General features: G+C 31.2%; 1 protein-coding gene and 1 long non-coding RNA gene across 2 annotated transcripts; both read right to left on the bottom strand.

Annotated features, from left to right (window-relative positions):
• Window positions 1–1,958: 1,958 nt before the first annotated feature.
• On the bottom strand, window positions 1,959–2,888 carry LOC128290100 (uncharacterized). The gene is made up of 2 exons (XR_008279743.1): window positions 2,811–2,888; window positions 1,959–2,198 (listed from the first exon to the last, which is right to left on the bottom strand). It is a non-coding gene; the product is annotated as an uncharacterized LOC128290100 (long non-coding RNA).
• A 7,167-nt stretch (window positions 2,889–10,055) lies between these two features.
• On the bottom strand, window positions 10,056–11,497 carry LOC108474681 (protein IRX15-LIKE-like). Its single transcript, XM_017776674.2, has one exon. The coding sequence runs from the start codon at window positions 11,159–11,161 to the stop codon at window positions 10,202–10,204; it is 960 nt and encodes a 319-aa protein (XP_017632163.1). The 5' UTR covers window positions 11,162–11,497; the 3' UTR covers window positions 10,056–10,201.
• Window positions 11,498–11,768: the final 271 nt, after the last annotated feature.

Genomic DNA, 11,768 nt, shown 5'->3' with positions numbered 1-11,768 from the left:
GCAAGAAGTGAGGAAAGGGAAAAGAGTTAGGGATTTCGGGGATGGGGGAACTGATTTTGGGAAAAAAAGTATGGGGAAAAAATGGATTTGGGGAAAATGTTAGGGATTTCGGGTTTGGGGAATGAAGGAAGAATTTGGGGAAAAAAAGGGGTTGTTCTTTATTTTAGGGATTTAAGAAAAAAAGAATCTAAAATGGGGGAAATGACTTAGCAAAAAATTGTAGTAATATCGGGTATAGGGGGATAAACTTCAGGGGAGAAAAACGACACGGTTTCAAATAAGAGTAAATGACCATTTGTGGCGTTTTCATCAAAGAGCCGCTAAAGGATACCAATTGCGGCGTTTTTAAACAAGCGACACCACTACCCAACATGCGGTCACTGAAAATGACGACGTTTAGAACAATTCTTTTGCAGCGTTTATAGAAAGCACTGCTAAATGAGACCTATTGTGGCGTTTTCGTCAAAGCGCCACTAATACGACAAATATTTCCACGGAAAACAACGACGTTTAAGACGACTAATTTGCGGCGTTTTAAATAGAGCGCCGCTATAGGAGATCTTTTGCGGCGTTTTAGGCAAAGCGCCGCTACTGCCACTATTATCTCAACTAGAAACGACGCCGTTCTAAATTAAAGTAAATTACTATTTATGGCGTTTTTATAGAAACGCCGCTAATGCCACTAATATTTCCATAGAAAAACGACATTTTTAATTAATGTATAATTACATTTTGTGGCGTTTGTCTAAAAATGCCGCTATTGCCTATCATTTGCGGCGTTTTTTACCTAAACGCCTCTAATGCTTTTGATACTAAAAAATATTTAAAAATTGATCAAAATTTAAAACTATTTATAATTTCTTTTAAATTATATTTAAATAATATTAGTGTGACGAATATTAGTGTAGTACAAAATATATATTTTATATACTTATATTAGGTGTAGTACAAAATGGTAAGAATCTCAAGAAATTCCAAATATTGCTTCAATCTTCAACAAGATACCTTAAACTTTAAACCTCAAACCATAAACTTACACTCTAAACCCTAACTATAGTTGAAACTTTAATTTTGATTTAATACACATTTTAAAAACAAATACATCAATCTATTTTTATATTGAATAAATATAAATATTATGTGTGCAATATATAAATTAATTAAATAAAAATGATGTTAATTATATCAATAATTGTGTTAATATTTTACAATATCTAGATCAAATTACAATTCATGTACACAATTGCACACTAAACCACATTGCATGTATGCTGTAACGCCCCCACGCCCGAAACCATCACCGGAGTCAAGCTTGAGGTGTTACTAAACTTATCTTACCTTTTAAACAACTCTAAATCACTTATTTTAATTTTCGGAATAAACTATTTTTCTGCGTCATGGTTACTTAAAAATTCATTTCTCGAGTTTCAAAACTCGAAATTAAGATCTGTAAATTTTTCATGAAACTAGACTCATATATATATCTACTAATTTTTTTCTAGAATTTTTGACTTAGCCAATTAGTACAGTTTATTAGTTAAAGTTTCCCCTATTTCAAAACTCGACTGCACTGACCTCTTCTTACTACGAACCATTTTTCTTCCTGTACAAAATTCATATGACTAAGTCGTTTGTTTCTCTCAAAACTAGATTCAACAAGAATTCTAACCATATAAATTATACCTTCTAATTAGTTTTGTACAATTTATGGTGAATTTCCAAACTTGAAACAGGGGATCCAGAAATCGCTCTGACCCTGTTTCACTAAAACTCAGATATATCATAAAATATAATACTTTTACCTGTTTTTCTTATTCCATAAGAAAATATACATAATAAGCTTTAATTTCATATATTATTCATCTTCAAAATATGTTTCTACAATTTTAGTGATTTTTCAAAGTTACATCATTTCTGTTACTTGAATCTGTTTTTAGGTTACTTTCACATTTTCATAATTTTCATTGATAATCATCATTCAATCATACATATTAATAAACATGTATATCATCAGCTATTTTCTTAGCTAATCACTAGCAAGTATTTACACATCATTCATTATTCATATTATACCAAAAGTAGCTAAGTTTCTATACATGCCATACCCAAAACAAAACGTCTAGTTATACCGAGTTATTTCTTTGATAGTGTGATCGGCCTCCGACATTTCCTTCGATCCCCGAGTGACTAGATAAGTACTATAAGAAGAAGAAAATAAAGAGATTAAGCACTAGGCTTAGTAAGCTTACAAGCAAATAAATCACAACATTCAACATAATGGATAATTATGCATAATATCATCTAACATCATAAATTTCTTTACTTCTCAATTTCTATCTTCTTCTTTATTCCCTTACCTTCTTTCTTACGACCTTTCCTTTTCATAAGTATAATCTACTTTTCCTTTGCTGTTAATTCACTATAATTTAACTCGTATCCTGACCCGTTGAACCACTCGGAATACTAAGGATACTAGGGTCGCTTCTGCTATCAATATCTCGCCAATGCCATGTCTTTGACATGGACTTAAATGAATTATTCCTCTCCAATGCCATATATAATATGGACTTACATGGCTCAATCCTGTCTCCAAAGCCATATTTCTAATATGGACTTACATGGCTCATTTCGTTTTGTCCTCAACCCTAATATCCTAACATTCCTAGGGTTCAACCGGGCTTTCTAACACTTTTCCTCCACTTCACCTTAAATTCGACTTTAAATATTTTCATAACATAATATATAAATGCTGAAATTGACAATAATAATGTAAAATAAAAGAATATTGCATTTATTTACTGTAAACTTACCTTGATACAAAATGTGACTAAACCTTACAATTTAGTCCTTTACTTTTTCTTTTCCTCGTTCTTCTTTGGATTCTTGATCTATAATATAAAATATTTCTACTCATTAGAATTTATTTGATTTCTATTTCACTTCACAATTTATGCTGTTCAAAATTCGAAATTGCACTTTTACCCCAAAATTTACAGTTTTTACAATTTAGTCCCTGCTCAATTCACCCATCAATTGAACTAATTTTTTCTAAATTAACACTTTTATTTTATCATTATAAACTATTTCACAGCCTTTGATATTCTGAATTTCAACACCAACATCTAATTCACAATTTTGCTCACAATTAGGTCCTAAATACCATTTTCTATCAAAATGACTTAATAAAACAACCTTAATATGAAATTAGAACTTAAATTTCATAATAATTCATCATAAACTACCCTTACTCAGCCAGGGTAACTTCCAATTTCACCCACCAAATCAAAAACTAATGAATTAGATGATTGGACCCAATTGTAAAAGTCACAAAAACATAAAATTACTAAGAAATAGTAAAATTGAACTTACATGGTGCAAAAATATGAAAAACCAGCATAGGAGACCTGCTACGGCGTTTCGGCTGAGAAAGATGAAGAAATGTCTAGATTTTCAATTACATCATTTTTTTAACTATTAACTTTTATGCTAATTCCAATTTTGTCCCTTGTTCACATTGTTTTCTTGCTTATTTCATACCCAAACCGTCCAGCCATTAACCTTTGGGTCTAATTGCTCTTTAAATCCATCTTTTTAAATACTTAAGCTATTTACTCACAATTTAACAAATTTTGAGCTATTTTCGCTTTAGTCCTTTTAATTAATTAGCTATCTAAACATCAAAATTTTCTAACTAAACTTTAATACTAACTCAATGACACTTCATAAATATTTATAAAAATATTTATAGCTCGATTTTCAAATTCGAGGTCTCGATACCTGCTTTTTGACCCGTCGACCTAATAAATTATTTTAATTCACTAATTTCACCATTTCACAAATTCTTCTAAATTCTTACTTGACTCATAAATATTAAGTTACTATCTTGTTCAATCTTATTTGTCCGATTTAGTGATCTCAAATCACCATTTTTGACACCACTTGAAAATTAGGCGTTACATTCTACCTCGGATTTGTGGTTTCGCAACCATCGTTCGTTTAGGCCCTATTTCGGGATGTTACATATACTTTCCTTATTCATACATAGCCGAAACACATCATTAATCATCATCAAATTTAATCAAAACAAATAAATATGTATTAAACTTATAATAACCCTATCATACGATTTGATCCAAACAATCTAAAATACTAGCTTAAATTATATACTATAATCATATATAGAATAACAATTTACAGTTAATCACTTATATATATATATATATGTATATACTACATATAACTTCCATTCAAACACATGATATGATAATTTGAAAGAACTTAAACATTGTCCAAAACGTATAACACCAATCATATATACCATTCATTAATAACATATAGCATTATATCCAAAACGAATTAAACCATGACTACACATAACCAAATTCAAACTTAGTAGTTAAGCCATATTCGCATGGCTGAAGTTTTACATATTAAGGTTCGAACAAAAATACATATTTGCCTATACATGCCATAATGTTAAATTAATATTTACTAAAAAGGGTACCAAAACGTTCTGTAGGTGTGATGACTTGACGATGGTTCCAAGTACGCAAAATGGGTCAAGGAAAATCTAAATAAGAGACAAGTAAAAACACCAAATGAATTTTCAACTCAAGAGTCGTAAGCAATAAAATGCAATAATTGACTCAGATAGTGTCGAAATAGAATTAAAAAGGTTCATATATTACCTAAACCATTAATTCAATACTAGTCAGCTACCACTAATAAATCAAAATATTACATAACCGATTTCTCACATGTAAGGCTCAATTAAGAAATTTTGCACTCATAGTACCATGCTAACCCACACACAAAGTGCTTTAGAAATCTACACGCGAATCTACGATTCAACTCCGCACACATAGTGCCAAATAATTCCGCACACATAGTGCCTTACATATACGCACACATAGTGCCATACAAATACGCACACATAGTGCCATTTAAATCTGCATATCTAGTAACCAAAGTCATTTCGTTATAAATAAATGATTGATTCAATTAACTAAATATAACTAGCCACAAAGCTTTCAATCAAGAATACATGAACGTGAGTAATTCCTTTATGACATGTATATACCAATTATGTATAGAATAGCCAACTTCAATTGCTTATAGACTTACCTCTTGTTGGATAAAAATAGCTCCAATCGGCTACTCGATGTTTTTCGCTTTGCCTTTGCTTGATTCCCCTCCTTTAAGTTCTTGAGCTTAATCAACCCCTTAGGAAGGCCGAATGTCCTAGAAAATTTCCTCCTTCTTTCCCCTAGTTACGGCGCTTGCAAGAGGAAGAAAATGACCACACTCTCTCTTTTCTTGTTTTATTCATCTTTTCCTATTAATTTATTTCTTTTATTTAATTTATTTTAACCATTAGCTAATAGAAAATTATAACAAATTCAACTTAGTGGAAGAAGCATCATTACTTGGCCGGCCATTACTTGAATTTTGGGCAATTTAACATGCAAATCCAAACTTTCACACTTTGTAATTATTTAATCCTTTCAATTACCTATCATAATTTTCTAAGTTTCTCAACTAAGTCCTACTATGAAAATTTACATTTCTTAGACTAAATTAATTCATCAAATTTGCACAAAAACACCACCACACATAGAATATATGTAGTTAAATTTAAATTAAATTTTTATGACTCGGTTTTGTGGTCCCGAAACCACATTCCGACTAGGGTATAATTAGGGCTGTCACATGATTGGTTCGTTATAATTACTTAATCTTGTTTATTTTCTACCAAAAAAAACTAGTCACTATCGACAAATCCAATATTAACTCTTGTATAAATATGTATCAATCGTGCTAGGGATCAAATCATATTATACATTATACATAACTTTCATTTATTATACCAACGTTTATTAGACTGAGTGATAAAAGTTTTAGACTTTGTAAGTAGAGGAAACAACCCTAGAAAGAGCTTTGTTCTTATTTAGAAATCCAATTAGAGGTGTACATGGGATGGGTCGGACTTAAACATGATATTAATATATTTTATATTTGTCCAAACTCAACATTACTCAAAATATGAGTCTAAAATTTTATCCAAACGCATTTTAAGCTTGTCCATATCAATTTTTTAAAATATTCATATAATTTTAATTTAATATTTAATAATTTAAAATATTTTTCATTTATTATATATAAATAGGTAATTTAATATTTTTAGTATGTTTAAATTATAGTATTATTTATTGCTATAAAATTTAATTTTATACGCTAAAATTTATTTAATATATAAAAATAATATAATATAATACAAACTTAAAAAACAAATCAAGGTCGAACCTAATATCTTAAATGGAATTAATTTTTTTACCTAAACTCATTTTTCAACTCTAACATTTTTACTTAAATTTTTTTAAATTAAATAAATAACCCGAACTACAAAACAAGTGTAGATACATTCCTATTAAAAAAGAACTTTCATCTAGTGTATAATTAATTGAGAACCTCCATAATTCCAAATCTACCAAACTCCTAGACCCCCTAAACTATCAGTATTCAGATTCAGATTGCTGTGAATAATGTTCAAAGGAACTTGTTCGTGTAATGACAGGGCAAGGGGGGACCTATGCACCATGTTCTAACTAGTCCGACCATTGATTAAATTAAGACCACGAGGTAAGAAAGTGACAAGTAGAGGAAGGAACATAGTAACCCCATCCACAATAAATTCCCAGGAACCAAACCACGCATCAATTTACTTTACATGTACTCTGTCAATGTCGTGTCAACAGCCTGTTTTATGTGACATAAATAAATATCCTTTGTACCTCCTCGCATCTCTCATTTTTACAGTGTATATTGCTAATACAAAGTGGGCCACCTCACATTAGTTGAAAAAATTTTTTAAGGGATGTAAATATAACGTGGACTTTTATTTTTATTGAGTAAATTGGGGCTAAACACCTAATACACGTATTGTCGCTGTCTGGTTTGATTCGTATATGTTTGTGTATTGCACATATTTTTTTGACACTGTTATTTTAACATTTTGTCTCTTTAAAAAACAGTATAAATAGTAGATTATTTTTTTATTTTTCCACAACAAGAAGTAAACAACAATATTTTCTCTGCCTTTCTTAGTTTTAGAAAATTTTTCCAGTCAAAATTCCAACTAAGTTTTCAGCTTTAGTTTCAAGTCTACTTCTCCAAATATTTTGGAGAAGAGCAATATCAGTTGTATTTCACATTCTTTATTCGGGTGTACGAATATTGAAATACTTTGTTAACCTTGAGAGGTAACACCCACTACACAATTACACAAATGGATGAATTTACTTCTAAAGCAATGATTCTTCAACGGCATAGTGATTGTTTTATTTATTTAGTCTGTTAGTGTTAGCTATTTCATTTTACAGTAATATATTTCCAACAATCTGCACCATTGTTACATTTATTTGTTTTATTGTGCAAGTCCAATTCTATTTGGGTTGTAATGATATTCAGGTAAATCTCTCCCAATAATATGCATGTTGTGTCATTTTTTAATGAGTTTTCGCATGACAAGTCTAGCTAAACAATATTATTTTTACCCACTAATACCAGCATATGTTTGAACTCCACCAAAGCCAAATATTAGACGTTCCCTTGACGGTGAGGTGCTCCCCGGACCCATTGGGTTACCCTCGAAGTCAGGAAACAATACCCAAAATTAAAATCAATTATAGACATTCTTATCACAATATCTCCACTATTTGAGGGTTCAACCGACTACTCCAAAAAAAATCAACCCCCAACAATTAATTTATATATGAGCTAATAGTTTTGGTTAATGCACTCAAGATTTGTCAAATATTCTTCCAAATAAAAATACATATAGTTATTAAAAAAATTGAATTAAAATATTAATAGCATTTAAAAATGTCATGTGTATTTATTAAATGTACATAAACTCGTGTGGTAGTATCATACATCATACCAAACCTTGGGACGTATCTAAATGTTGTTGCCATAGGAATCCGTGAGTTGTGTTCTATTTTTAATTCTCAATCCATCATTTTCACATAATAAAATAATAACTTCTCAAATAAAACAACAAAATTAAACTCTAATTATCAATTAATTTATATGTGAACTAATAGTTTTGGTTTATGATTAAGTTGTTAAGCCTTCTAATCATTTCTAATTATTGTCAATCTTCAACTTGTTTGTATTCTAATCATACCATTTGTAGGGTTGTTAAAAATTCAAATTCTCCTATTAGACCTTATACTTTGCGTAAGTTGTAGGTTTAGTATCTGTACTTTAATTTGGTACATTTTAGTTCCTGTACTTTTAGGATTTGAAAATTTTAGTACTGACCAAATGATAACTATCAAATTCATTAAGTTAAGTCCTGTTATTTTTTAAATTTGATGCGTTAAATATATTATCACATGTGTAATGCTATGTTTATTTGTTATTTTTACATATTAGTCATTAAAAATGATCCAATTGGTGAACTTGACTAAATCTATAACTTTAGGCATAATGCAAGGCTAATGATATAATTTAACCAAATGATTTAATTATTACCATTGGATCGGACTAAAATTTCAAAACTCGAAAAATATAAGAACTAGAGTGTCCTTGATTGAAATCATATCATATCATATCTAATTTTTATTAATTTAAAATAATATAAAAATATTATTCTAATAATATAATTTTAATTTGTAAAAATATTATTTTTTTAATAATTTTACAAATGAGTTTAGATTTGACAGATGAACAATACCAATTTAATCGGATAAGTAAAAATTTTGTTCAAATCCGTCCTTATTTGTAAAAGACTAATCTAAACCAATTTTAGGCCTCCTATATTTATTTTTATTTTAATATATATTTATATTATATTATTTTTAATATTTAATAATTTAATATTTTTTATAGTTATCTTAACATTGTTTTAATGTTTATATTATAATAGTATTATATATTAATTTAAATTTATTTTTTAATGTATTCTAAATTACATAATATATAAAAATATAATATAAAATATTATAAATTTAAAAATGAATCTATATTTTAACGATTCTAATATTTTTACCTAAACCTCCTAAATTTTGAACTTACCTTTGGATCCGAATGTAAATCACATAATATGTAAGAGATGGGAATTTGGAACGACAGAAAGAAAATAAGTTGCAAGGCTGATGAAAAAATTAATTTAAAATTGAAATTTATCAAAATAATATAATTTTGTTATTTTTATTCAAAATTTTAGATAATTTAAATTTGAATTAAATCAAAATTTTAAATTTTTAAATTAATCCGAATAGCTCAAATAACTTAAATTATTTAATTTAAAATTTAAATTTTTATCAATTTTTTTGAATTAAGTCGGATTTTGCTGATCCCTCTATGTAGTAATCATGTTTTATTGCCACACCGACACACCTCTTTACCTTTCCACTCTTCTGCCGAAACGTACGCTTTTAATCACGTGGACCACGTGATCACCCTGGTACCAAAAGAAAATAAAGACGTATCTTCAGAAATAGATAAATCAGTTCCCCTCAAAAATACCGGGAAGCTTCTTATCCGCACGCGCCTCTAAGCCAATTATTTTAAGAGTTGACATTCATACACCCTCGTAGCGCGTACCGCTCTAATTCAAGATTTTTAAATAGTAGTACCCACCAGGGTTCGCTAATCTTACGCCGCTGTTTCTTACATTCATCCTCAGCCGCACCCTCGCCACCAAATCTCATAATGCTATCCCACCACCGACGCTACGCCTACTTGTACTTTTTACCTCAAAATATCTCCCTTCTTTTTTCAATTTTACCGTTTGGTTGCTGAGAAAATAACAAAATTTGATGGAAATTTTCATTTTGTCTTGCATGGGATTCTTTTTATATTTATGAGACCTTTAAAATAAAATTCAAATATCATTTTCTTAAAAAAAACAAATTCAAATTTCAATTTCTTACTTTCCCACTTTATTTTTAAAAAATTGATATTTTCCCCTATTTTCTCAGACCAAATAGAATCAATTTTCCCTCTCCCACCATTTTCTCAGACACCAACCACAACTAATTACATTTACATTTCGTAAAAACTAGATTATATATATTTTGTGGATACACTTACAATGGTTAAAAGTTTTAACCTTTTATAATATTACATTTCTGTACCTGGAAAAAAAAAAAAGAAAAAGAATTGCCAAAGAGATTAAACGCCGTCGGAATTTCACTCAATCAACATCCTCACCCGACGATGATGAAACCGACGCCAGCGACGATAGCGTCGTGTTCTTACAAAACCCAGAATTTTTACCATCGTTGGCTTCTCGTTTTTCCACGACGAAATGACCCAAAGAATCCACGGTTTCCACCAAGTTCTCGTCGCATAAAAACTCGTCACTAAAAAGACTTTCAACGTCCCTTTCGAAATCATGCACGAAAACATGCGTTTCCCTCCCTCGTTTCTTGCTCCTCGCCAACACTCCCGCAGTAAAAATCGGAGCCATCCTCCCCGGAGCATCGGGAAAGTACCCACGTGGACCGTCAATCAAGATCACGTCCCAGCTTAAATCGTAAATATGGTTCGGCATGTCGTTGATGGCAAGCTTACAATCGGAAAACAAGAGGTTTTGAACCGGTCTACATTCGTCACCGACATGGGATTTTGCCGTTGACAACAAGCCCGACATTTGACTCACTTTGGTACCGTACTGTATATCATACGCTTCGATTTCCGGGTGACTCCGCTCGAATGAAGAAACCAAGTACTCACTCTCGTCGAGAAACACGGTGTGGCCGTGGATATTAAGCGAATGCCAGAGGAGAGATTCATGGGTAAGACCGAATACAAGGAACCGACAAGGTGAGGAAGGACAGTTATGAAGAGCGGAAGCAATGACGGATAGTTCAGAAGACGACATGTGATGGGTAGTAGAGTTGGCCGCCGCGGTTGAAGCATAATGGAGGAGCGCGGCGGTTACGGAGGAAGGGAGGGAAGAAGAAGCGGCGGTGGAAAGAGAAGGTGCGACGGAATTCGAAATGGAAGTGGTGGTGAAGAGTGTTAAAGAGAAAGCTAAAGCGAAAAAAGTGATGAAGAACAAGAGGAAAAAACGGTGAGGGGAAGAAGTGGGTTTGTGGATTGAAGGGTGGAGAAGAATGAGTTTAGTATTAGGGTTGCCGGCGTTCTTCATATTCTTGCTCGCCGTGGGTTGTTCTTTGTTCGGTTGGGGGTGTTATTTTTGAAGGGAAAGAAAGGGGAGGAATCACGGAGGAAATTGTGAGGAAGTACTGACCCCAAAGCACGAATCCCGAAGGGAAAGTGAAAGGGATTGACTGAGAGAAGAAGTAAATAGTAATGGGGGGGAGGGGAAGAGGTGGGGTGTTTTTATTGGAAGAAGGAAAGGAAAGGGAGAATGGTGGTGGAGCCGCTGACTGTGGTGAAAACTGAAAACACTTAAAAAACGGGTTGTCGTCGCTGTTGTCTGTGCTTCCTTGCATTAAAGTAATTAATTAATCACGTAATAAAGGGAATAGAGGGAGGGTTTATTAATTGGTTAAAATACAGTCCCTGTACTTTCCCAAAATTAGGAATGTAGTCTTTTTCCTTTTCAGATTTTAAAATTTAGTTCCAACAGTTAATACTGCAAAATTTGTTAATGTGATATTTTAAAATTCTGTGGATTGAGTCTTCGATTGACATTTGTATTATTGCTAATACAGGAAAATTTAAATTTAAGTGTGTTGAAATGTATTATCCTTCAATTTATAAGTTAGAGAATAGTTATGGTTAATTCTAGG

Source organism: Gossypium arboreum, chromosome 3 (assembly GCF_025698485.1).
Source record: "Gossypium arboreum isolate Shixiya-1 chromosome 3, ASM2569848v2, whole genome shotgun sequence".
Taxonomy (NCBI): Eukaryota; Viridiplantae; Streptophyta; class Magnoliopsida; order Malvales; family Malvaceae; genus Gossypium; species Gossypium arboreum.
The sequence above is the reverse complement of the archived record's forward strand: the minus strand, read 5'-3'. Positions and strand labels throughout refer to the sequence as shown.